Source organism: Podarcis vaucheri, assembly GCF_965113315.1.
Source record: "Podarcis vaucheri genome assembly, chromosome: 4".
Classification (NCBI taxonomy): domain Eukaryota; kingdom Metazoa; phylum Chordata; class Lepidosauria; order Squamata; family Lacertidae; genus Podarcis; species Podarcis vaucheri.
Genome location: NC_138762.1, coordinates 68,674,487 through 68,702,329, shown reverse-complemented (window position 1 = coordinate 68,702,329; position 27,843 = coordinate 68,674,487). Strand labels below are relative to the sequence as shown.

General features: G+C 39.6%; 2 protein-coding genes across 6 annotated transcripts in view; one reads left to right on the top strand and one right to left on the bottom strand.

The window, feature by feature from the left end:
- Positions 1 to 5,189: 5,189 nt before the first annotated feature.
- CTPS2 (CTP synthase 2) overlaps positions 5,190 to 27,843 on the bottom strand; it is a 65,165-nt gene continuing 42,511 nt past the window's right edge. For all 5 annotated transcript variants that reach the window (XM_082220882.1, XM_082220886.1, XM_082220883.1 and 2 more), the window contains 6 exons: positions 20,141 to 20,237; positions 15,844 to 15,899; positions 13,536 to 13,632; positions 10,509 to 10,653; positions 6,955 to 7,060; positions 5,190 to 6,725 (listed from right to left, as the gene is read on the bottom strand). In XM_082220882.1, the coding sequence (XP_082077008.1) occupies positions 6,991 to 7,060; positions 10,509 to 10,653; positions 13,536 to 13,632; positions 15,844 to 15,899; positions 20,141 to 20,237 (465 nt within the window). In that variant the 3' untranslated portion in view covers positions 5,190 to 6,725; positions 6,955 to 6,990. The remainder of the gene's footprint in view (positions 6,726 to 6,954; positions 7,061 to 10,508; positions 10,654 to 13,535; positions 13,633 to 15,843; positions 15,900 to 20,140; positions 20,238 to 27,843) is intronic.
- Positions 21,678 to 25,735, top strand: S100G (S100 calcium binding protein G). Its single transcript, XM_082221090.1, has 3 exons — positions 21,678 to 21,912; positions 24,027 to 24,170; positions 25,110 to 25,735. Exons 2-3 carry the CDS (start codon positions 24,039 to 24,041, stop codon positions 25,209 to 25,211), a joined length of 234 nt encoding a protein of 77 aa, XP_082077216.1. The 5' UTR covers positions 21,678 to 21,912; positions 24,027 to 24,038; the 3' UTR covers positions 25,212 to 25,735.

Below are 27,843 nucleotides of genomic sequence, written 5' to 3'. Positions count from 1 at the left end.
CTTTTCAGTTTCCACTTTAGGTATCAATGTGATGAATGCTTCTTTCCACGTATCTGGTGCCTTCCCTCCCCCCATAATCTGGTTACAAACCTCCTCTAGTGGTTGTATCAAATAGTCTTTTAACGTCCTATAATACTTGGAGGTGAGTCCATCAGGTCCTGGAGATTTGCCCAGCTGCATATTCTGAATGGCATCCTCGATTTCTTGTTGTGTTATTTTACAATTCAAGGTTGATCTCTTCTCTTGAGATATTTCTGGAAGACCATTTTCTTTCAAAAATTGTTCTATCTCGGTTACATCCTCGGGTCCTTGTGTATACAGCTTTTTAAAATATTTCTGGAAACACTTTCTAATTTCTCCCGGTTTCTGAATGTTCTTTCCTTCAACTTCTAGATTGGTAACATAGTTTAATTTTTGTCTCTTTTTCAACTGCCAAGCTAGCAGTTTCCCACATTTATTCGCCGATTCAAATGATCTTTGTTTCATTTGTTTAATTCTCCATTCCACTTCTTGGTTAATCAGTTGCGCATATTGTGACTGGTGGAATTTAATTTCTCTTAAAGTCTCTTTGGATTTTGGGTTTAATCTTAATTTTTTCTCGCCGTCTCTTATCTTCTCCAATATCTTGTCTTTTTTACCATTCCAGAGTTTTTTCTTAATCGTATTCTGTTGTATCAGAAACCCTCTCATAACAGCTTTGCTCGCGTCCCAGATTGTTCTTTTTTCCACCGAGGTGTTCAAGTTGATTTCAAAATAGTCCTTTAAAGCTTTTTGGGCCTTCTTTACAATCTCTTGATCTCTTAGCAGGTTGTCATTCATTTTCCATCTGAAGGAGTCGGCAGTAGTAAATCTCATTTCCATTTTCAGAGCGTTATGGTCGGAGCAAGTCTTTGGGCAGATTTCTATTTTTGTGGTCTTAGGTGCCAGCCCTCTAGTTGTCCAAATTTGGTCGATCCTTGTCCATGACAGGTGGGCCTCAGAAAAGAAAGTTCCTTCTTTACCTAGGGGGTTTCTCGTCCTCCATGAGTCAATTAAATCCATATTGTCAGTTAATTCAAAGAAAGTTTTTGGTAGTCTTCCATCTTTAGTCAAATTCTGGTTCTGTGACTTATCCATAAAAGTAGAGACAACCCCATTCATGTCTCCCATCATAATGATGTTAGAATAGTCCAGATAGTCCAATAATGTCTCATGCAGCTTCTTATAAAATTCTGATTTCCCCTCGTTTGGTGCATAAATTCCTAATATCAAAATTTTCTCTCCTTGGGTCGAAATCTCAATAGCCAGGATTCTTCCTTGTTCATCTTTAAACAAAAATTTCGGTGAAAGAGTCTCTTTGGCGTAAATCACCACGCCTCTCTTCTTGACTCTGTCTGATGAGATGAATTCTTGGCCTAATCTTTTATTTATTAACACCTTCCTGTGTACCCTTGTCACATGGGTTTCTTGCAAACAAATTATATCCAAATTCTCTTTCTTTAGGATGTGGAAGATCCGTTTGCGTTTTTCTGGGGAATTCGCGCCATTAATGTTCCAACTATACAGCTGCAGAGACATCTTGTATCAATCTGTTGTTACTCTTGTGGGGTGTCCTCTTTTTTGTCCGAGTCCGAAGGTGGTAACTCTTTCCCTAACTCTGGTGGTGGCCAAATAGCTGCTCCTTTCTGTAGGTCTTCTCCGTGATCGTGTAGGAACTTCTGGCAATCCTCTTTCGTTTTGATTTTTATCTTCTTTCCTTTGTATTTAAATAAGACACCTTGTGGGAACTCCCACCTGTAAAGTATTCCGTTACCTCTCAAAAGTCCAGTTAGGTCAGTGTAGTTGGCTCTTAGATCCAGTAATTGTTTAGGGATATCTTTGTAAATTTGTGCTCTTCTATCCTGGATCACAAGTGCTTTATTGAAGTGTAAATCAAGTAGCTTGTCTCTCTCCTGTTTAGTCCTTAAAATAATCAAACAGTCTCTAGGCCTGTCCTTCCCAACGACTCTTCCCAATCTAAATGCAGTCGTTATTTTGAAATCTGTGTCTTGGTTTATACCCCAGAATTTGGAAAATTCTGCCGTTAAAAAGCCGGTCAAATCCTCTTTCTCAATCTCTGGGATAGAGCGTAATCTCAGGTTATTTTCCCTGTTTCGCAGTTCCACCAAAGACAGGTAGGCCTGCTGGTCTGTAATATGTTTGTGGAACGGTCTTACCTCTCCTTTCAGTTCCTCCACTCCTTTGGCTGCAGCCTCTGCTTTTCCAATCGCAGCTTCCGCCAATTTTCGATTTTCAGATGTTACGTCGTTTAAATTTCCAATATCTTGTGAATGCTTGGCCACCTGTTCCGAAAGTTTGGTAATTGAAGATGTGGCTAAGTCAATTTTTGCAGTTTGATCATCCACTTTTTTGTTCAAAATTGCGAATTGTTGTAACATTTCCTCTAAAAGAGTGTTAGATCCTCCAGATGCCATATCCTCACCTATTGGTTGTTCAGCTTCTTCAGCTGGTGTTGTTGGCGAGGGTGCAGTCTGTAAAACAGCAGGGACTGAAGATCTACGTCCCTGAGAAAACAGGGTTGTTTGTGTCAGTTTGCCTTTCCCTGCCTTCGACGCAGCTCTTGTTTTTACCCTGTCGCTCATTCCACACCTGTCTTTGGATTCAAGGTCAGACTGTCAAAAGTTTCATGAGAAAGGCAGGCGCAAGCGTAAACAATCTAACCACAGAAAGACAAAGCAAAGTTGGTTCTCAGGAAATTGTAAGTCCCAAGTTCCACTAGAGGGAGTAATGTTGCAATTCAGGGAAGAAGAAACAAAATTTCAGACGCCATTAAAGTTCCTTAAGTTAAGTAAATTAACGATGATCCTTGGAAAAGACCTTTTCCCTCTAGCAGAGCTCTCACAGTGTTGCCATAAGTTTCTTAAAGGGTGCAAAGTACAGTTGTTTAATTGTATCCAACAGTAATGCCTCTAAGTGTCCATTTCAAATTTATAAGTGTATCCGCAAAGTAGCCTTTTGTCCCACTGCAAGTCCGGGACTGGGGGTTTTAAAGTCTTTAGAATTTAGAAAAGTCCAGCAGAGGAGAAAGTCCCCAACTAAGGTACAGAAAATAGCAAGGAAATAAAAGTAACTTGCCTGCTTCAGTTTCCGACTTTTCCGAACGTATGATGTCTCACTTTAAAATCTCTCCGCACTGCTTCCAGCTTGTCAAATCTTTGCTTTTGATCACTAGCATCCTCGGGAGACGGACTTCCTTTTTCTCGCCTCCCGCTTTCAGCCAAATTCATAAATTTGTAATCCAATTTTGAGGAAATCTTACTCACGAGTAGTTGGTTTGTAATCCAATGTAAAAGGAAGAAAGGTCGGCGCTCATCCGCAACAGCCGCGCGGCTTCACTCCCGCAGAAAGAGCGATGAATCCACAGCACCGCTTCCCCTCCGCGCTTCCGGAGCCCCTTACGGGGTCCCTTCTTCGTTTTGGGGGTCGCTCTAGGTGCCCGCCGGATCCCACGGCCACGAGCTCACTCTGCTCGTGGTTTTTCTTAGTGGGTCGTCGCTTTGCCGCAGCGAACGACCCTTTTCTGCGGAGCCCCTCTTCGCAGCGCAAAGAGGACCGCCATTGCTTGCTTCGCGCCGCCTCCGGAAGTCCTCTCATAATAAATTATTTTTACATAGCAAATAATTACAGATAAAAAGTTAATACCTGGTTTATTCAAATTATGTGATCGCAATTAGCTGTCTTCATTTCAAAAAACTCCTAGTCCTATTCAAAATCTATATGCTTCATTGTACATCTTCCCATTAGTACAAAAGTGAGGTAAATATCAGCCTGGTCATGATTGTACCTGTCCTTGGAGACTGGTTATGGTAGGTCCAAAAATATTTATTTTTATTTAATGTATTTATTATGTTTTTGTACAGCACATCCAAGCAAATTCTTTGGGTAGTTTACACAGACATTAAAAGAAAAATACAATTTACAATTAAAAACCCTAATGATGACGCAGAAACCCAATTAAAATTGCCATAAAGCATACCACCTAAAATAGGTGAGTTTCTGGGAATAGAGGTGCCACCACCGAAAAGGTCGTCTCCTTAGTAGCCACCCACCATACTTCACTAGGTGGGGGGGGGACCTGGAGAAGAGCCTCCAAGAAAGATCTCAGGGTCTGGGTCATTATATATGGGAAAAGCAATCCTTCTGGTAACCTGGCCCCATGCTGTTTAGGTCTTCAAAAGGTCAAAACCAACATATTGAACTGGGCCCAGAAATGGACAGGAAACTAGAGCAGATTATGAGCCCCTGATTAGATGTAAGCCTGCTTTGAAAACAGTTGATCCCAAAGGACTGGTAAATAATCATTTAAGCTGGCTACCCTGTTTGGGTTATCTGTTTTCAAAGCAGGCTTACATCTAATACATTGTAGTAATCCAACTGGGAGATTAACAGAGTACAGGTAACTGCCACGAGACTATCTGTCCAGGTAGGGTCATAGCTGATGGATCAGGTGAAGATGCTAAAAGGCACTCCTTGCTACTGCCGCCACCTGAGCCTCAAGTGATAGTGCTGGATCTAAAAGCACCTGCAAATAGCAAGCCTTTCCTTTAGGGGGAGTACAACTCTTTCCAATGCAGACTGAACAAACCCCCCAAATGGACAGAAGCGCCATCCAATGACAGCAACCTTGTTTTGGCTGGAATGGGTCTGTTTATTTGCTTCAATAAGCTCCTTAGCAAACCCAAGCACTGGTTCAGAATGCCCACTGCCTCATCTGGGTTAAATGAAAACAAAATATAAACCTGGATGCCATCTGTATGTTTAGGCCCCTACATTTTGTCTTATATAGTCAGTTTTTAGTCCTCATGTATGAAGTATGAATTATGAAAACATGACAAGAGTGTGCACCCTAACCCTGCTTATTTTGCAGCCCACAGCTGAATCGTCAGAAAATGCTATTTGCCATAATCTAACCAGCAGAAGGAAAGAGGGCATGAACAGAAATGTGAGCTATACTTTCTTTTTAAAATCCAATGAAACTTTTAGCCACATTCACTAGGCCAATAGAATAACAGAATTGTAAAGCTGGAAGGGACGTGAGGGTAAGCTAACCCAATCCCTGCCATGAAGGACTTGGGCTCAAACCCACAACCCTGAAATTAAAGAGTTTCATGCTCTATTGACTGAATGCAATATAACGTAACAGACATATCTTCATTTAACATTTTAATGCATTTCAAAATTCAATTTAAACTTACAGGAAATCTTTAAGAAAATCTAACATGCTTTAGATGGCAACGATCAATGTATGATAACTGAGACTCAGTCATCTAGCAGCATCAACTCTCATAAAATTTTCCAAAGCATTTAGCTATGCATTAAAAAAATACAGGAACAAAGTTACTTTTCCCAGTTTTCTCTTCACATGTTACACTGGCCTGAACATTAGGAAACTAATGGTTTTCTAATGCAGTTGGTAAAATATCATCTTAAAGTATAGAATTTTATTTGGAAGGAAAATCGCTTTAAAAACACACAGCACTTGAATAACAGGGCACTTTCCCGTAGTGACACAGGATATTAAAACACACAGCTTCTTATTCCCTTTCTTCCTCTAAGAATAAGAATAATAATAGGCATGCCATCAAGCTAGCTCGTGTCTGGACATATCTCCACTCACCTCAAAAGGGCTCTCAAAAGAAGCAGTGTAAAAAGCAATCCTTTGCTGCTGCGCTAGAGACACTGCTACTCTACTGCAGCAGACATGCTGAAAAAGGTTCTACCTAAAAAAAATGTATCTGGAAGTTACCAGTCTCTGAACCTCTCTGGGGTCCAAAGAGAAACTTATCTCTGTCCCCGTGTCCCTAGTAGCTGTTTGAATATTCCACAAATTAGAGCATCCCCAAACAGATGAGATCACATGGCACAAACTAGTCTCTGCTGGGAGACCAAAACAAGGAATTAGGATTAAATCCATGTTCACAACCAACTCCCTAACATGTGTATGCCACAGATATAGAAACTAAGATATGGGCTTGTGTCTAACTATTACTCCCCAATCTGTTATGTTAAATGTATGATGAACCCAATTATTTTTCATTAATGTAGTCATATTTTATGTATCTGTAGCATCACAAGCTTCTGCTCTTATTATTTATTAGGTTGGTACTGTGCAGCAAATACTTTCTACATTACTTCTGTCGAAGGACAATCATCGTGTACAATGGTGGAGACCAAGATTTTATTTCTATATAGAAATAAATCAGCATCACTTAAGAAATTAGACAGGGCTATAATGCATCAGAGGCAACTGTCAATCCAATAACAATATGAAGGAAACAGACCTAAAACAAATCTGTACTGATCATATTTATGTATATTGGACAGTTTCATTTTTTAATTTGATAAGCAACGCTATTAAGGGATTCTGAAATTTCAAATGGTTTAGAAATGTATGCAAAATATTCCCATACCTTCCAGTCATCAAAAATTAGCACAAAGCTAACATTTACCTGAAAACATGAGACAGAGTGAGACAGTCTTTTATGCAATTTTAAAAGAGCTATAATGCTTAAATGGAATTGATTTTTTTCTCTGGGTCAGCAGAAGCATTGTCTGGAACACAAGGGGATCTTCACAAGATATATGGAAAGCAGCTGTGTGATGTTAGTCTTCTCTGATGGTTTTAAAATGTAATAGGTTCCTCCCTGCTTGGAATGATCTTTTCAATTATGCCTTTTCTTCCACTTCTTTTTTTTATATTGGAAAGAAAAGAAAAGAAAAGAAAAGAAAAGAATTACTACTATGCAACCACCTTTTCTACATGTGCAATTAATATTTCTATAAGCAAGCCCATAAATAAACAACTGAACCATTTGACCTTGAAGCAAATGGGAAGAAAATGTTGTCACCTCTAAAGCTGGTATTTTGGGGGTTGGGGGTTGGGGGGGAGAATCTCCAACTATGGATCTAGTTTACCTGCTTCTTCCATGCTCTTCCTCTTCGGAATAATGTTCAGCCTCTTTCTGATTCGGGATATTCTTTTTCTGGAAAACTGTCGTCACTAAGGTCGCCATAGCTGTCACTGAACAGAAATGAATGAATGAATAATAGAATCATAGTATTGTACACTAGGAAGGGACCCCGATGGTCATCTAGTCCAACCCCCTGCAATGCAGGAATTCTGCCCATAGCTGTCCTGAGAATGAATAAGTATTTCTTCCCCTTCAACTCTTAATCTCTATTAGTATGATAGCAATCAATATAAAGCATTTTCAAATCCCATTAGTTTCAGTGGAAGAATTAAACACATATTAAATGCTCTTCCTTATGGAAATCAGTAAACCTTAAAAACTGTTTAACTTTGGCTGCTCATTCCCTCAGGATGATTAACAAAGTAGTAATCTCAACATATGAGAGCTTTCTTCCTGCTGATAGCATCTTAGCTGTGCTAAACAGATGAGAAATCTATTTTGTGATGAGTCGCCGGGTGATAAATACTTGACATGGTTCAGCAATTGTGTATCAGTCACAATCAACATGCAACGCCCATAAACAGTGTAGTCATCTGACTCCACCCTTATTTTAGCCAAAAGTTCCAAATTGGGAAAATGATTACATATTTAATATTTTTTTTGAAGGGCAGTAGGCTAAAGTCTCTTTCAGGTTACATTTGCTATATAGTTTGTAAAACGTCCTTGAATGTCACTAGATGTAAACATTTGTTTAACGAAAACCTGTTATTATTCAAGCCATATTTCTAACTTTCAAAACTGAGTCAATCTTCTTATATCAGTAGAATGGTAGAGTAAAATATTATGGTCCCTCTTATAAACTATTGTATTTCATGGGTGCTACTTGCAACCCTTGTTTGGTTTAAGCAGCTGTTCTGGTAAGCATTAAAAGCCTAGGTACAGCATTCGGTATTGATTTCCATCTGGCGGCAGAGTTGCAATTGCCCATGACTGCTGATGATGCTTTGGGGGTGCATTCAGAAACCATTACTCAACTGTCTTCTGGTTGTGTTCTGGTGACTGAATGAATCCATTGACTCTCCATTTCTGAACAAGAACTTCTATTGCTTTTTATACATAGGGATCATCAAGATTTCTGAAACCGTGAGGAAGTGGATTGTTCAACAAGCTCTTATTTGGGCTGGGTTCTCCAGCCCTGTGCTGTTGGGCACCCAGGCACCCCATGGTTATCAGCTCCCTCCACACCTGATTACAAAATAACAACAAACCTTCTCTGCGCTCTGACTGCTTTCTAAGTGAAGAAAAGTGATTGAGGAGACCATGGGGGGGGGGCGGGACACTCCTATCATTCCACCCAGTCTCAGTAACATCTCTATCATCCCAACCCATCCTCAGCAATGTCAAGGATAAGGTAAAGGGTAAAGGGACCCATGACCATTAGGTCCAGTCGTGGCCGACTCTGGGGTTGCGGTGCTCATCTCACTTTATTGGCCAAGGGAGCCGGCGTACAGCTTCCGGATCATGTGGCCAGCATGACTAAGCCGCTTCTGGCGAACCAGAGCAGCGCACGGAAACGCCGTTTACCTTCCTGCCACAGCAGTACCTATTTATCTACTTGCACTTTGACGTGCTTTTGAACAGCTAGGTTGGCAGGAGCTGGGACCGAGCAAAAGGAGCTCACCCCGTCGTGGGGATTTGAACCGCCGACCTTCTGATCAACAAGTCCTAGGCTCTGTGGTTTAATCCACAGCGCCACCTGCATCCCATGTCAAGGATAGGAGAAGGTTTAAGTCTCAGCTGAAAGGTGTCCTTGAAAGCAGCAGTTTGCTTTTATGATATTCAGGACAAGAATAGCAGCCATGCAGTTCTTTTGGAAGGTTGGGGAACGCAGCACTGTTCTCAGGGATTCAGCTGAGATTCAGCTTCCCCCTGACCCTGGGAAGCAGAGTGCCTGCTGATGGGGACTCCATTAGAGAGGAGCGATTGGTACTAGCTTCTGTTGTAATGAGGGGTGATTTGCTAGTCACTTATTTTAGAGCACGAGTAACAACATGGTCAGAGACACAGATCTTGTACTTACTGCTGCTGTACTTACTTTCTTCTGAACGTACCCAAGGAAGCATGGAATAGAACATGGTATTATGAAACAGTTTTGCATATTGCACGAAAAATTTAAAAGATATTAAAATACGATGACCTGGTTCACACATCATACCACGTTAAACTACGGTTGCACACCCTTTCCAAACCTGGGAGAAAACAAACCATGAGAAGAACAAAACATTTGGTCTTGGCTTCTTCTTGCAGTGTGCCCAGAGAGAAAGAAGCCACAAGAACTGTTCTGTACATAACACTGAGCTAATACTTTGGTTTGTCTCTTCCTGCTTTGGAAAGGGAGGAGCGGGGGGGGGGGGCATGTAATTTTAGCACGTGAAAAAGCATGTCGAGCTATTTTATGCTGCAATCCTAAACACACTTACTTAGAAGTTAATAACATGGTTAATATGTAATTTCAAGAATTAATTCAAGAACAGACATTTTATCTCTTATTATACAAAATCCATTTCTCTTCTTTTATATCTTGGTACAGATATAACATTATCAGCTGAAAGCAACCAATTTCTGTATGAAAATAAAAAGCACGGCATTTTGGAAGTCTGTTACAATTTACTATCGCTGTTACAAATTAATAATACAAAACACAGTATTGTTTAGAGATGGCTCTAGACTGAACATGATTATAAATTGTTACAAATTGTTATTATTTCAGTTAAGGGCGTAAATTATAAATAATCCTAATAATCTAAGTATTTTGTACGAAAAAAGGTTCTTGCTCTCATATGGGGTGGGGGTGTGGCCCATCTTCTCCTCCCACTGTCTGCAGCCCCAAACCCTCACTCCAGGGCACAGCTATCCAAACTGTGTGTCGCAATACATTAGTGTGTCGGCTGCAGTCTGTAGGTGTGTTGTGTGAACACACATGCGCTCCTCCCGGGGCTGGAAAGGGGTTAGTTTAACCTCTGGTTTGCTAGTAAAACTGAATTAATGTGTCACAAAATGATGTAGGTCTAAAAAGTGTGTGGCCAACAGGAAAAGGTTGGAAAGGTCTGCTCTAGAGGGTCCCGTTCCTCTGTGTTTGGTCAGTAACACCCCGTCTCCCAATCTCCAGGGAAGTATATTTTACTTATTTAGTGAGATCTTTGAATCCAAGTAATTGTTTCCTGCAAAACTCCCATAAATAAAAAAAAGGTAAGTTAGAAACCCAGAAATCTTTTATGATAATCAGCTTTTATTCCCTGCAGACAGTCATGATTTAATTAATTGCCTGGGATTAAGGGATGGGTTTCTCAACCTCTACGTTTATTTGGCTCTCATAGAAAAAGCAATATATCAACTCATCAAATGACATTCAGAACTTTTCTAGTACACATCATAACTAATAATAAACACTTCAAAAGTAACTTTGCTTTTCTGGAATTGCATATCAATCATGAAGGCTTTTTAGGAAGCATCCATCACACACACACACACACACACACACACACAAAGCAAAGTTACCTAGGAGACAATTTACATCCACGTTGCAAGTAGGCACTGAGAGACCCTGTTGCAGCAAGCAAAAGGCCAAGGTAGGCAGGCGATGGCTTCATAGGCCTTGAGGAAAACTCTGGGTGGAACTGGACACCAATGAAATACGGGTGATCTACAGAAAAATCACAAAGTAAAAAAAAAGTTAAAAGGCAAACATATAACACTAATAATATTACAAACTATTTATATTACAATGACTTTAATCCTGATTTCAAACATGAAAATACCGGTACATATTACAGTGGTACCTCAGGTTACATACGCTTCAGGTTACATACACTTCAGGTTACAGACTCCTCTAACTCAGAAATAGTGCTTCAGGTTAAGAACTTTGCTTCAGGATGAGAACAGAAATCGTGCTCCGGCGGCGTGGCGGCAGCAGGAGGCCCCATTAGCTAAAGTGGTGCTTCAGGTTAAGAACAGTTTCAGGTTAAGTACGGAGCTCCGGAACGAATTAAGTACTTAACCCGAGGTACCACTGTATTAGCATTTAAAATATAAATGCTAATGTCTGTACATTTTAGATAGCTTTGCGGTTCAAAGAACAGCACAGAAATTATCTTGTTATAAATTGTACTGCAATATAGGCAAGTATAAGTGGGATCTGCAACAAAATGTTGCAGTGTGGTCTATGTTTCTGTTCAGCCAGCCACACCCTCCCACCACCATATTCCATTTAATTCTTCCTTCCACCCAATTATCTTCCTCCTTTGAAATGCTTTCCACTTAGCTTATCAGTGCTGTGAGGCTGGAGAGGTAACAATAGTGGAAGTGAACCTTCAGCCCCTTTTGTGCAATTAGCTACTTTCTGCTTTCAACACAGGCCTCTCCGTTGAAAAGCACTTGCCATAGGGGAAAGATGCTTCAGTCGGTAGAATAAACACTCCACCCCACCCCACAAGCATATCTAAACTTGCATACTTTGCCTATTAGTGGCAAGGGAACTGTATTTCTTTGCTTAGCTGATTTGTTTTCTGCTATGAATGAAAAGTCTTGCCTTGCCACCCAAAACAGATTATGGAAAACCATTAAGGATTGCATTGCTTGCTTTAAGGAAAATTTAATGAAGATGATGTATAGATGGTATCTGATAAACTTGCTAAAATATATAGAACTCAAGATAAGGCATGTTGGAAATGCAAGGAGAAGGAAGGGAATTTCTTCCATATGTGGTGGACGTGTAGTAAAGTTAAAGCCTACTGGGATATGATATACGATGAATTGAAAAGATCTTTAAATATACTTTTATTAAAAAACCGGAGGCTTTTCTATTGTGGAAGAAGAAATTCCAAAAGTAGACTTAAATATGTTTATGTATGCTATCACGGCTGCAGGGACACTTTTAGCCCAGAAATGGAAGCAGCAGGAACTTCCAACTTTGGAAGAATGGCAGATAAAAATGATTGAACATGCAGAACTGGCAAAACTGGCAGGGAAAATCCGAAACCAGTGTGACGAACTGTTTCAAAAGGACTGGAGTAAATTTATACCACATATGAAAGAACACTGTAAACATTTGAGAACATTTGCAGGTTTGATTTAAAATATTTTGTCATGATAATTTTTGAAACTGATTTACAAATGCTAAAGTAATTTTTTTAAAGTATGGTAAGAAGGTAAATAGGGTGATATAGAAATGCGAAGAGGATTGTGATTGCTTAAGAAAGTCAGGGAGTGGGAGGGGGGAAGTCGATGCTCGGTATGAGCAAAGTTGTATGTGATGATATGATTTGATATGAATGTGACAAAGGAAAAATATGATATATATATATATATATATATATATATATACACATTGCATTGCTTATGTTATTTCTTTCATAGCAGCAGTGTTTAATAACACTGTCATATTTTATCAAGATCTGTTTTCAGTATGTATATCAGAAGCAATATAGCAGAAATAAAACAAATGCACTTAGACAGTTCTTTCTTACAGGTTTTGAAATATCCTACGTTTTGTGCCATATTAGCATGAGACTATAGAAAGAATTCTTTCTGTCACATCCTGGAGCCAAATTTAATTACTATAGGCTTCAGGCTTTCATAATCAGGTAAATTTACATTTTTGTTTTTACAGACAGCTAGTATCTCTGCAATAATTCAGTTTTTAATATCAGTATCATACATTTGTGACAAAGGATATGTATATTCCTAAATGTGAAGTATTGACAAATGTCAGTGCCTGGAATTCAAGACTTTTACACTGTCTGCTTTAAAACAGAGATTTCAAACTTTGTGGTTAGCAGTAAATAAAAATATGTTGTAAACATACCTTATTGGGCAGCAACACCTTTAAAGTGTAAATAGCCATGACTAAATGGCTGTAAGTCAATCTATATGCATACTGGTGATTAGTCACTTTGGAGTTTTGTTTGAAAAAACGAATATATAGACATAAATAAGCAGGACATTTTGTGAGAGGTCTATCCTTAAGAACATTTTCCTTAAGAACAATTTAGACTTGAAACATCTGCAGGAACTTTTAAAGCTGAGTAGTTGCTAAAACAATGATTGTGTCTCCACAAAATGTGCCATAAGAAAGCAATCAGCCATTTTTTGGGTGTCTGCTGATGTGTCTGGGCTATATAAAACCACCAAGGAAAGGCATCTTCTGTACCTCTTTCCAGCCCATTTTCCCTTAGAGCAAAACAGACTGTGGAACATATCCTCCGAAATTAGCCTGCCTGGCTGTTTTTTGTTGTTGTTTTTTTAACTAAGAAGCATACTTTCTTTCTACAGGTTCATGTATCCTACCATTTGACCAGCTGCTACTTGAAAATAGAGTAGTTATAGCCCAAAACAGTGTAATTCCCTCTTCACAAATGTGGTTTCCTGGAATAACTGAAATCTGCTTTCCTTCTTTTTAACAGAAGACCGAATGAGAACTGCAGATAAAAGTCCTCTCCAGTGTGTATCTGTCAGGTGTGGTTCTGTACAGTGAACCCTCCATTTCCTATATATGAGAATGCTGCAGCTAAAAACCAAAGCCCTTACCATTCAACTCAATGACCTCCATCCTTTTCCCTTCAGTATCATGGCCAACAAATCTCAAACCTTTATCTTCAAAGAAGTGAGTCAACTCAGGGTTCACCTTTGAAAGAGCAAAGCAAAAGAGAGAAGATAAACATACTTTTAAGATGAAAACTGCAATACCTGTGAAGATGTGCATCCACATATGAATCAGTATTGGCAATGCATATAGATGGTTATTGTGCTACAATAATCTCTCTCTCTTGCTGAAACATACCTTTTTAGATGGTTCTAATGAAAGAAAGCTTTCAGGACTAACAATAACATGATAAGACTGTTTCAGACATAATGTCCAAACCATGGTTTGGTATTTGTGAGTGCCACACACACTTGCACTCCCGCTTCTTCCCCTTGTGTATAGATACCCCTTTGCTTAAACATGGTTTGGCCTGACTTCCACATCAGGAAAGCTATGGCCGAAAGCTGTCTCCAAACCACCATTTGAAACCAGGTTTGAAATGGTGAAACTTCATATAGGGTTTCCTGAATAGCATTTGCTCAGTTTGGATATCCAGCTGAACAGGAATGGAAGGAATCCTGAAAGGCACTAATGATTACCAAATCCTGGTTCAATCACAGCACCTTGAACTGAGACAATGGATTTCAAAACAGCAATCAGCATATGTTGCAATTTGCAGGTATTACAAAATATGGGAATCAGTTTTAAAGGAAATACTCATTTATCCTTTCTGGAAGAGAGAAAAAACACTCAATGTCAAGAAGTACAACGGATAGAAAGAAAGAAAGCTGTTTTTGCCTGTATACTATTGTGTAGCCTAGTAACAAAACAAACAGAATCAGAAAAAACTGTATTTAAGTCCTTTGTTGCCAGAGAGCAGTATTCTGCTATTGCTCTATGTGTCCTCTCAGAAGCAGCTTGACTCAAAGGCTTACTTTTGTCTGCAAACGTTAGCTAGACTGGAAAAGATCCCACCTAACGCTATTAAGAGAGACAAGGCAGTGTCCACCCTCTCTGCCATCCTTCTCTAAACTGGTGCCCTCCAGTTCTTTTGGACTACAACTTCCATCAGATTCAGACAGCATGGCTAACAGTCTGGAATGATGGTGGTTACAGTTCAATACCTCTGGTGGGCACCAGATCAGTGGCAGCTACTCTCCATATAATACCATAGGACCTCCTGAAGCAGTGTTGCTTAATCTTCCTCAGTTCCTCATTTTTTCGAAGCAATGCTGTTGATTGGTTATGGAGAGTCCTGAGTTTTCATGTGTCCTTTTGAAGAGGCACTTTATAAAATGAATCTCTGAACTGAGTGTCCGGAATCTCCTGATTTCCACCTGAGTCTCCCCTCAGTCCTCCATGATTCCCTTTCTCCGAGCTTCCTTTGTGCATTTTCATTAGTTTTGCTGGTAGACATTCTGCTTAAGTTTTTAGAGTGCCCATCTGGGTGCCTGTTCTCAAACCTTCAAACCCCTAATTTCAGGTGGCTCCGAGTATCAATAGTGATGTGATAAACTCAGGGCCTGAATGACCCTGGACTCTTTTCCGCAACTCTATTTTCAGTGGACTCTGCTTCATAAAGCCTCACTGAGGCTGACAAGTGTTTCTTTAGCTTCTTTTGGGATTGTACCCCTATGTGAAGGATTTTATCCCCTCCAGTCAGTGTGGTGTAGCGGTTAAGAGCGGTAGTCTCGTAATCTGGAGAACTGGGTTCACGTCTCCGCTCCTCCACATGCAGCTGCTGGGTGACCTTGGGCCAGTCACACTTCTGTGAAGTCTCTCAGCCCCACTCACCTCACAGAGTGTTTGTTGTGGGGGAGGAAGGGAAAGGAGATTGTTAGCCGCTTTGAGAAACCTGAAGGGGAGTGAAAGGCGGGATATCAAATCCAAACTCCTCTTCTTCTTCTTCTCCTCCATATTTAAGGAACAGCACATAGAAGGAAACACCACCTTGCACTGAGTTTATTTGCAGTAAGGTTTGGGACTTTCCTTGTTGAATGGGTATGTGGTGCCACATCTCAAGCAGTAGTTCATAAGACTTTATTGTTTAGACTTATTATGCAGATTCTATGAAGACTTTGCATTCCAGAGAAGGGAAATGCTGATAAAATACACTTCCGCCACACCCCTTTAAAGCCTACATTTGTCTGTAGTTTTATACAGGCTTATAAAGGCTGTTTTATACAGTTTAATACAGGTAATAGTTCTCATGGCCTTACTGTGAAAACCTGATGGAATGGACAGGTGGCGTTGCCTTGACTCCAAATTGAACATGGCTGATAGACAGCAAAAATTACGTTAGCAGTTACTTGCCTCATAGCGATGCCTGTGTCGTTCTTCCACAAAAACTTCGTCACCATAAAGTTTCCCTACAAATACATTTAAAGGGTTACTTCTGCTTTACTGTTACAAGTAAAAATAACATTTTTGTGTATAATCTAATATTTTCCCAATCAATTACGTATAAAAGAACACAGATATTCAAATAGATGCAGTCTAGCCATGTAAAGTGGCAGGACAATGTTGAACATATCTAAAAGATAAGCAAGGAAGATCATTAGAATTTTAAAACAAACTTTAGGGCTTCCTATCTCCCCGGACTACATGTGGACCTTGCCAGAGGCAATTAGACACTTCCTGCATCTTATAACATACACAACAAACAAGGACAAAAAGCAGATTGGGGTTATATGTAGAGTTTAAGAAATTGGGGAAAGACTGGAATAAAAGAGAAATACTTCAAAAACACATCTTTTTTGAAGATAGTGAAACATGTATCTAAAAGACATGTCAGACGGGGAGTAGAAGTGCGGCTTCAAGAGACCTCATGCCAAATTCTATGTCATGTCCCTTCTCCTGCAGCTCATAATATTTTCTGTACTTCCCTTTTTGTGGCAAAGCCTAAACTGGAATATAGTTTATTTGCAGCTATCTTGGATGCTTGTGAAATTCAGCAGAAAGAATGGCCAGCAGAAAGAATTACAAGCCTGGTAGATGAAGGGAACGCAGTGGATGTAGCCTACCTTGATTTCAGCAAGGCATTTGACAAGGTGCCCCATGATATTCTTGTAAAGAAGCTGGTAAAATGCGGTCTTGACTATGCTACCACTCAGTGGATTTGTAACTGGCTGACTGCCCGAACCCAAAGGGTGCTCATCAATGGTTCCTCTTCATCCTGGAGAAGAGTGACTAGTGGGGTGCCACAGGGTTCTGTCTTGGGCCCGGTCTTATTCAACATCTTTATCAACGACTTGGATGATGGACTCAAGGGCATCCTGATCAAATTTGCAGATGACACCAAACTGGGAGGGGTGGCTAACACCCCAGAGGACAGGATCACACTTCAAAACGACCTTGACAGATTAGAGAACTGGGCCAAAACAAACAAGATGAATTTTAACAGGGAGAAATGTAAAGTATTGCACTTGGGCAAAAAAAATGAGAGGCACAAATACAAGATGGGGGACACCTGGCTTGAGAGCAGTACATGTGAAAAGGATCTAGGAGTCTTGGTTGACCACAAACTTGACATGAGCCAACAGTGTGACGCGGCAGCTAAAAAAGCCAATGCAATTCTGGGCTGCATCAATAGGAGTATAGCATCTAGATCAAGGGAAGTAATAGTGCCACTGTATTCTGCTCTGGTCAGACCACACCTGGAGTACTGTGTCCAGTTCTGGGCACCACAATTCAAGAAGGACACTGACAAACTGGAACGTGTCCAGAGGAGGGCAACCAAAATGGTCAAAGGCCTGGAAACGATGCCTTATGAGGAACGGCTAAGGGAGCTGGGCATGTTTAGCCTGGAGAAGAGGAGGTTAAGGGGTGATATGATAGCCATGTTCAAATATATAAAAGGATGTCACATAGAGGAGGGAGAAAGGTTGTTTTCTGCTGCTCCGGAGAAGCGGACACGGAGCAATGGATCCAAACTACAAGAAAGAAGATTCCACCTAAACATTCGGAAGAACTTCCTGACAGTAAGAGCTGTTCGACAGTGGAATTTGCTGCCAAGGAGTGTGGTGGAGTCTCCTACTTTGGAGGTCTTTAAGCAGAGGCTTGACAACCATATGTCAGGAGTGCTCTGATGGTGTTTCCTGCTTGGCAGGGGGTTGGACTCGATGGCCCTTGTGGTCTCTTCCAACTCTATGATTCTATGATTCTATGATTCTATGATTCTATGCCTTATACAGAGTCAGATCATTGGTCCATCTAGCTCAGCGCCGTCAACGGTGACTAGCTGTGGCTCCCCAGAACCTGGGACCTTCAGCGAATAAGGCAGATGCTCTGACACTAAGCTTGCCCATCCACCTTAAAGTATTACACACTACAACTACTACTATTTAAAAAAGTGAAATGGCATGAGAGACCAGGGGTCAACCTCACTTTCCAGAAGTTCACAGATCCAGGGTCGCTGGGACAGAGGGAGATAGGATGACGTGAGGGGCCACGAGAAAGGAAAGTCATAAGGAAGTCACAAACCCTCCCATGGAGATGGCCAGCCAGTCTCGAAGAAGGTGAATGAGGCACTCTTACTGCAGTGATCCAAAACTATTCCTTTGCCTTGAAGCAAAGCTTCCTTACAATAATAAGATCATGAATAAAGGAGCTAGAAAACTGATATATCTAAAACAAGTATATGCATCAGGTCAACAAAAGCAGGGGGGTATTTCACTGACTCCACAACCACCAATCTGTTACTAAACAAATGATCACACAGTCATGCAATTTCTGTCTCTTTTTCCCAGTTAGTTTCCCCCCCAATCCAGTTATTTACAAACAGGAAAGGAATCTGGAGCTTCCATCTCTCACAGCAACTATAAGTGCCTCTTCCAGGAGGGCTGAGAGATTACACTCCTCACATTATGAGTTAAATGGCTCCTTATCAAAGTCTTCCTAATTAATATCAGTGTTTTAATTATAATTCCAAAGTATTATGAATATGCTTATTGCACTACTTGTCAAAAACAATACTGCCTAAAGGCGAAATTATACAGAGTACATGAAAATGAATAGCTTAATAGGTTTGTTATTTGACAAGTTCTTATCTTCAATGGCATGTGTGTTACAGTGTGTTATTTTAGCAGGCGAAACTTAATTTTTGCTAATTTCTTCAATGAGGGGTCCTAAAATATGTTTTTGGGTGTGAGAAATTCAAATCTGCTATTAATTTTGTGATTGGATAACGCTTAGCTTGGTAAATCTATGGCTGATGGAGTACATGAACTGCTTCCATAAAAGCAAAGAATTTTAATTTTACCACCTGAAAGTGTCAGGTAATGCATAATAATAATAATAATAATAATAATAATAATAATAATAATAAACTTCAAGTGCTTGGCAATCATTTTAAATGATTTGTATGCAATTTTACACACATTAAACTTACCTAAATATATAAATGTAACCAAAATACTCTCTGAATGCCTAAACCATGTTAAAACTTTTTAGCACCCCTCATTTTCTGTAATTTGAATGTTGAAGAATGCAACACAGCCTATGTTTGATATTTATTGAACCACAATTCTGGCAGATTTTTTTTAAATCCAGTTTTCATGTGAAAGTACTCTTTTTCAACCTGGGGTGGAACGGTTAGAACAAATATGCAACAATAATAAAGGATAGATTGTAGGCAGGCTGTGCTTGGCTAGTGTACAACTTAGAATGTGAAGTACAGGTTTCCAGCCATGCCCACAATTCAATGGCGGTTGTTCTCCGTAGCCCTTCCAGGGGCTTCAAAGAAGTTCAGGCAGGGGAAAGGGAGGCCATGAGGCATAAATCCTCCTGGTGCTTTCTACTGGGGTCTAGGAAGTCCACTGCATCCCACAGTGTTGTGCAACCCTGTGTCTGCCAACTTGGAAGGCAGAACGGAAGTGATCTGGGAGTGTGCCCCCATCATGGACTAGCCTCTGTTACTTTGTGGAAGGTTCCTCCCTAATCTGGATTATTGGTGTTAATCAAGAGGCACTCCCGAAGCTTCATATGCAAATGGGCTGCAATCAATCAACCACCGAAAGAACTGGAACTGGTTTTCTGAAGGTATTTGAATTGTTTTCTGAAATTTGAGGGTCCCTACTACAGCCGGGAAAGGAAAGGCGGAAGACGAGGTGTTCTGTGCTTTCTTATGGTTTTCTAATGGTCTTTTCCCCCTGTTCTCCCCTACATAATGAAGAGACATGTGTAGCTGCTACTCAGCTTGATACTTTGTTAAACTTTAATAAATATCATTATTAAAGATACTTCAAAAAAGAAGGGGGCTTTTGATTTATGCTTTACAAGGGAAGCACACTTTTCGGAAATCTGAACAGGTCAACAAATTTTAGTTGGTCTTATTAAACCATAAAGACTGTGCCATATATTAAAAAGCAGGACTTCTGAAGAAAAGGGAATATGGCTACTTGTTACTTTTTTGGACGATACACATTAGGCCCCTTATTTTTCCATGATCATAACTAAATATTAAGGAAAGGTACTGAATCAAACCATTATTACACTTAAGGCCCGCAAACATTATATGAATATGTATTATTTTTACATACAGATATGGGTTTTTTAAAAATATATATATATCACAGAAGCAAATACATCTGCCAAAGAACTTAAGACTTACTTAAGATAGAGTCCTTTGTATTAAAGATAGTTTTCCTTTCCCCTAGTCTCATTGTTCCTCCCATGTCTCCAGGATTGTGTTCAGGCATGTCAATGACCTTAACGAAGAAAAATATTTACTTTGGTTTACATTATTTCTATGCTATACAAAGCACTCGGGTCACCACCTTGCATGCCCATAAATCTTCCCATGTTTCTAGTACAGCAACATTGTATACAATAAAAATAGGTTCAACCCACAGATGATGCTACAACTGAAACTGAGATGTTGAGGGTCAGGGAAGAGTTTCAACATTAGCTCTGTTCTTTATATTAAAGCTACTGACAGTATACTGGGTGTGCTTTGCTCTAATTAAGGTGTAGCGCCCAATGTATTTACTATGTGGATCTTTTGCGTTTTAGAAATCCTTTCCCAGAAACAAAATGGGCTTGACCCAGTTAAACTTAAGCAGAAAAGGTAGAATCAAACTTACAAAAAGAAAAACAAAGACCGTAACACTGTGTTAGGTGAGTTGACCAAGTGATTTCAAATAATATTTACATTGATTTAAATTTAAATTAACATATTTAAGTATTTTGCTAAGACTGAAACTTAGAATGCAAGAGGCTAAAAGATTTTTGCTCAATCGAGATTTTAGTTTATCATCATATGGCGATGTTACTCTTCCACTTCCCATGTACACACAAAGGGTATATATGAACTAATGAAATTTCTGTCAAATGTGGTTGAGGATCAATGCTACACAAAGAAAACACCATTCACTCTTATGAAAACAGTATTAGATGTTTCATAACAGCAAGCAGCTGATACAACACTAAAGACATAATCTGCTGATAAGAAGAAAAATCTAATTTTTTTTCTTAGCTTGGAAGCTCAAAGCATCTGTAGCCAATATCCTCCCCGCCCCCTGAAATGTATTCCTGTCCTTCAGTGGCCCATCAGCATGACAAGGATAGCTTTAAAACTGTAAAAATATAGACAACTCTAAAACAATGCTAGAAGAGGATAAAACTCCCATGAATAAAAACTCACAACAGCTTAAAAGAGTGAAAAGTTAGCCTAGTGGAAAAAACCTGCTTAGCACCAAAATGGTAACAAACCCTTCACAATGCTAACCTATATAGAAATGATTTGACCACGATATTCTACATGGGGCTGCCCTGGAAGATGACCCAGAAACTTCAATATGACAGATTACTTGAGATTCCATTTAGAACTCCTATCACCTTTTTTAAAAGAGTTGCACTGGATCCCAGTTTGTTTCCAGGCCTAATTCACTGTGCTCACACTAGTGTTTAAAGCCCTAAACAACTCGGGTCACAAATATCTGAAATATCTACAGGTGTACAAAGGGACTCTCTTGCTAGGTCCACTGTCTTCAATGGTTTGGGAGGTGGCCGTGTGGGAAAGGGCATTTTCTGTGTCAAATTCTAGGGGCCATCCTGTTAGGCTGCAGTAGATTGCAATGGACTGCTCTGAAGCACCACATGCCCTGCCCCTCCCTGTATTTTGCCAGAACAAAGGTGGCAACCCTAGTCAAAGGGAGTTCTTTCTTGCAGAAATATAATTAGGAATTTTGAAACAAAGACACGGGAAAGAAGTACAAACAAACTTAAACTATTAATTATTATTGTTAATAGCAACAAACAACACAAACATTTCACAATCAGGTTGACACTCCTGCCTCAGAGGACTATAAGAATGCCAGTCTCAAACTGCGTCTTTTAAAGCTGCCTTGACAATTTCAGGGGGTTTTAGGTTTGCAGAGCAAGGTAAGTAAGATCTGAATTTCATGTGATAATCTATGCTTGTTTGTTTTATTGTTTTAAATACGGTAATTGCCCTGGAAGCTGTAGTTTACTCAGTCTTGGGCTACTACCCTGCATGACATTGAGTTGTAACTTCTTATCCATTTTAAAACTCATCTGGTCAGTCTGAAAAACAAGCCCCATTTTCAGCCTGCATGCATTGCATTACAGTGGTGCCCCGCAAGACGAATGCCTCGCAAGACGAAAAACTCGCTAGATGAAAGGGTTTTTCGGTTTTTGCGTTGCTTCGCTAGACGATTTTACCTATGGGCTTGCTTCGCAAGACGAAAACGTCTTGCGAGTTTGTTCGCTTTTTTCTTAAAGCCGCTTGAAGAGGCGCAGTTGCGACGGACCGTGCTTCGCAAGACGAAAAACATTGCAAGACGAAAAGACTCGCGGAACGAATTAATTTCGTCTTGCGAGGCACCACTGTAATTTAGAACGGGCACTTGCAACTAGTTCTGAAATCATTTGATATCCATATTTAAATTGCTTTACTATTGGCAGTATAGTATCACTTATTATTTAGAGATGTCATTGCTAACAAAACAGCAAGTGTTGTCATGCTATTCTACTACATAGTATTGCATTGTGGGGAATGCCATATGAAAAGCTGTGTAATTTTTTTCAACCTGTAGTAACCCCCCTATAAAGGGATGTGGGCGCAATATTCACCCCCGCCAAGGCCCCTTCTGAGGGGCATGAATTGAAAAACCACGAAGTATGCCCTAGAACTAATCCTCCACAGAGTTCAGTTGCTTAAATGCAACGGCTCAAATCCTATTATAATGCTACAAGAATGTTATTGTTAGAATTAGCAATGCGAGACAGTGGCTATGGAAGCGCCTTTCTTAAACCGTTCAATAGAATTAGGATTGCACATCCCCACCAACAATGAATAGTCCATCTGCAGCTGATCATTACAATTCCCTTGCTGGATCAGGGAACTGAACTTTGCAAAAGATGAAGTTCCAAGTTAGTATTCCTAAAACACACTTAATTGGAAGTAATTTGAAATGGACAGGGTGTGCTTCCAAGGAAATGAACCTAGAAATTGTAGTGAGCGGGTATCACCAGGTGGTTTTTTGGTTTTTTTGTTTTGCCTCCACAAAGTGGCAGACAGAAAGCCAGGATATCAGGCAATTCAGTTTTTCCAACTTTTATTTCTTCGTGCCATATATCATGCCATATTTTATCTGCTGCTCGCCTGTTTTCTGTGTTGATCGCCTGCTTCCCAATCTTTCTAATACTGTTCTACATAAAAACTATGTTCAAAATGGTGCTTCTCCTTGCATTCATCCTGAGTATGTAACATGTAAATTCAAATACATTACTCTATTGCTTTTGCTTCATACTGGTGCAGCTGTAGGTAGTCTTCATCATAAACACCGAAGAATCGGGTATTTTAATGCCAACAGCATTGCAGACGTGTCTGTGGACGGGATATATTGATTGAAAATGTCTAGTAAACCAGATTGATAGTTGGGTTCCTACTGAGGGTATTTGGTGAGCCAACATGACAGAGATGTGGGATTGAAGAATGAAGTGATCATTCTGTGATATTATGACAGTGGACAAAGCTGTATTGTAACTTTTGAATAAATGTGTAAAAAAACCACATATATTTTCTGCTGCAATAAATCTGTTCAGGCAGTCAGTAGGCTGCATACAAATTGCAAACAGAAATGTGTGGGACCATCAATGGGCATACAATTTGATCAGGATAAGGTAACAGGTTTAAATATATGAATTTGCCCTGTAGCTGCAATTGTGGAAGACTGAAAAACAGAAGCTGCAACATGTACAGAAAACTGTTGCAGATAACAGTTTTAAACAAAGTTATTTACACTGTTTTTAAAATAATCCTGATTGACTGTTATGACTGCTTTTGTTATCTTTTGATTTTGTTTTTATTTGTAAGTCACTTTGTTTAGTTTTTCATAGAAGAGTGAAATATAAATAATAATCAAGTGATTTGAATATTTCTATCTTTTGCAGTGATTTTTTGTTAGCTTATTCTACTTGTGTGTTCTTTTCTTTATTTCTAATTTGAGCACATTGGAACATTACCTTTCCAGGAGTTCTATAAAATGGCCAAGACATCTACTGAAGAACTGAGAAAGGTTTTCGCCAAGTATGCTTCAAAAGGGGGTGATCCTAATCAACTATCGCAATGTGAACTGAAAGAATTAATTGAGAAGGAATTTCCAAATGTACCAAAGGCAAGTCCATAATTGTTTCATTGAGGCAGCATATGAAAGTGTGTGGAAATGTCCAAAAGCAATTACAGAAGTAATATTTGCCAAATATTTAACTGGGGGTGAAAAGAGCAAGACTGCAGAAAGCGCAGAATTTAAAAGAATGAAGCCCCAAGCATTTCCATTTTTCCTAATGAGACACGTGCTCATAGTCCCATAATGTACTGTACATTGTTTTATTTAATGTATATATATTTACTCCACAATGCCTGAGATAGATTGCTGGAGGTTCATTGGCACATAAGTTATACTCAGACTAGACCCACTGAAATTGATGACGTTAGTCATGCTCATTGCTATCAATGGGTCTACTCTGAGCAGGACTAACACTGTAAGCAACCCGTCACAGAAACAGAGACACAATAAATGCTGGGCTGAAGTTTAGAGGAACAGCATGTCAGTAGGTGTCCTCCACAGCAGGAGCAAAACTGACCATTACGTTTAAGAAATTTGCTTGTAATTGTAGCACCAGTGCTTTAATTTTCAGTTTTAGTATTTATAGTAAAATATTTAACGACTGGCATTCCAGTCCTTAAAGCACTTAGTTCTTACATTGGAAATTATGGGCTGTATCTTAAAAGTTATATTCAGAATAGAGCCACTAGGTTGCTAACTTATGTCCATTGATTTTAGCAGATCTACTCTGAGTATGACTTAGTCTAAGTGAGTGTGTGTAGGATTACAATCTATATAGAGCCTCATTGTTAAACAACTGGGAAAGCCAAATATCAAATGGTAACCTAAGAAACTTTAAAAATGAACCACGCAGTGACTTGAGTAAGTATAAGCCAGGGACTGCTTCACAGAGACAGCAAATCTCAAAGTAGAGAGAAAATAGCAAAATTATTGTCACTAAGGTGACATCCATTGATTTGACCTTCTTGTTTTGTATTAAAATCACAGGCTTCTACTATTGATGCCGTATTCAAAGAGATGGACAAAAATAATGATGGAGAAGTCAGTTTTGAAGAATTTGAGGCTGTGATGGCCAAAGTAATGGGGTGAAGTCAATAGTACGCCCTACAAGAATATGAAAGAGCACTGCAATTTCTAGAAAGAAAGCAAAACAAAATAATAAAGGACGAAACCCTAAAGTAACAAACTGGTTTCTTTCTGAGGCATGAGAACAAGATTATGACAATAAAAACATATCAATAAATGTGAACTGCTTTATTCTCTAAGCTATCATTACATTGTGGGTACAGTCATCACAGGATATTTCTTTCAGTAAGGCTGTTAAACTGAATGGTAGCTGTGCAAGAGTACAACAACTTGAGCTAAAAAGAACAATTTGCTCCACAGGGTGTGGTTGGGGTGATGACAGGAGGAGTGATACAAAGGCCGACACCTCACACATCTCACTTGGCCTCACACATTACAATCACTTCCTCTACTGTAGTATAGTGTAATGTGAGAGTAAGCAATATATAAAGTTGAGTTAAAAAGAAGTATTGTGGAAAGTGCATTCCATTATCAAAGGAAAAGAATTGAAAGATGAGCTTTTGAAGTTTCTGGACCTGACACATTCCATCCCTATTTAATACATGCCCATTCATTTATTAGAATCAATGAAATATTTGGTTCATTGGATAAGGATGACTTGGTTCACTTGAATTCTATCTCATGCTGCTTTATAACATGCCACTTATATCTATTTGTCCCGGTGAATGAAAAATTCCCTATCAATATATTCTCCAGCAAATTTAACTCATATCTGTTTTCCCCAATAATTTCCCAGTTAACCATCTGTATACCAATCTAGAAACCTTACTAGGTGCACCCATTGCCTACTCTCACATTCCTGCTCACTTCCTACACTCCTCTTGTGCAACACCAGCCCCTCCATCATGCCACTTCTTCCTTTTTGTTCCTGTGCTCATCTTCTTTCTGTACGAATATATCTCCAGCCGGAGGTAACTGGGCCTGGAGCAACTCCAACCCACTTTTCTGTTTCAACAATCCCAATTAGGATGTGAGCCGTACTTTGTGATACCCTAAATCTTGGCTCCTTCCAGGCTTACTACGAACAATGCACACACACACATACACAATCTGATGTTTTCCACTTCAACACACTCTGGTGACCTACATTTGCTGTTTATGAAACACTACTTACACGTAACAACTAGTTAATTAACTGAAAGATGCAGCCAGCCACTTCAACAGGACATGAATGAGCATCCTTATGAACTCACTGGCAGTATTTTTAATCTGCTCTTTAGCCAAAAAGGCTATAAGAACAGCTTATATAAGATCAATAAACAGCGGTACTCTCGTCCCCTAATCTTATATTCTAAAAGGCACAACTCAAAAGGAAAAAGGCATGAAGAGGAAGCAAATTTCTGATATCTCCCTCTGCTGGAGCCTGGCAGAAAATCTTCTTTTACAAATGGATCCGAATTAAAGTGACTGCCATTATTGTTATATACTATCACAAAGTTATCTTCAGGGGAGATAATTTTCTACAAGCATTATATTCAAAACTGTTTATACATTTTCCTATTATTTCGGATGTATTTATGCGTTTATACATTTCTGCATCATTACCCCAGGGTTTATATAATGCACTTTACCTCACAGCAATATCTATAGGATCTCACATTATGCTTGAGGTAGTCTTTAGATACGATCAACTGGATATTTGCATACCTGTAACTGAATTATTTTAATGATTGTGTAGATGCAGCAGCAAAACCTCTTAGCATAGCAAAATGATAAAATGTCGTGCATGTGCCAGCCCAAAGGTTCATACTGAACTCAAAACGATCTACACTATTTTAATTATATATCTTCTTAGAGTTATCTGCAGCACACACCCTTTTTGCCCCTATGGGTTATTTGGACCTTTTCCATTCTTGGCAGTTAAAGGATGGCAACTTTATCCATCCTTATCAGACTTCAGAGAGCAATCTTTTGGAAACCACACCCTAAGATGTATTTAATTTTAGGGTGTATTCAACTGACTTCTTTCTTGCCACAAAAACATTTTTTAAACTTTCCTTCCAGTTGCATGTGGATAAGACACATGAACGGTGTAAAGAAACCCCCCTTTTTCTAGCCCATTTGAAAGCGGCTTTTATTCTGACTTTACTGGATACAATTTTCAGTGAGGAAAAAATTCAATTAAACAGTGCTTCATGGCGTTTGTGAGCGTCTGACACAAGATGGTGTGAATGTCACCGTGACTGTGGAGAAATCAGCTGAGTGGCTGTGTGGCGAACAAGCACGTGCGCCTTCTTGTACTGTTAATATGCCTCACAGAAGCCTCTTAGGACTCCAGTGACAAGCTAGAATCCAGGAGTACTCCCAAATTATGCCCTGGCACAGTATCATATCAAGATTCAGCTTCAACTGATTATCCCTCTTCCAGCCCATCATGGTTTCCAGATGCTGGTCCAACACCTTCACAGCTTCTCCTAATTCAGATGGAATGAAGAGATAAGAACTGTGCACAGTGCTCTAAATTCTCAGATGGTAACTCACAGTGATTTTCTATAGATGTTGAGCAGCATAGAAGACAGAATGGAACCTTACAATACCCTTACAGCTCAAAAGCCACGAAGCTGAGCAACAGTCTCTTAGTACAAATAGCACTGCAGGTAGGAGCAGTACCGCCACAGTACAGTGCCTCCGAGTA

What these genes read in the sequence shown, in the direction of transcription:
- S100G (XM_082221090.1), top strand. Translation starts at nt 24,039, where the DNA reads ATGGCCAAGACATCTACTGAAGAACTGAGAAAGGTTTTCGCCAAGTAT. An exon ending in AATTTCCAAATGTACCAAAG is followed by an intron (nt 24,171 to 25,109) that starts GCAAGTCCATAA and finishes TTAAAATCACAG; the next exon opens with GCTTCTACTATTGATGCCGT.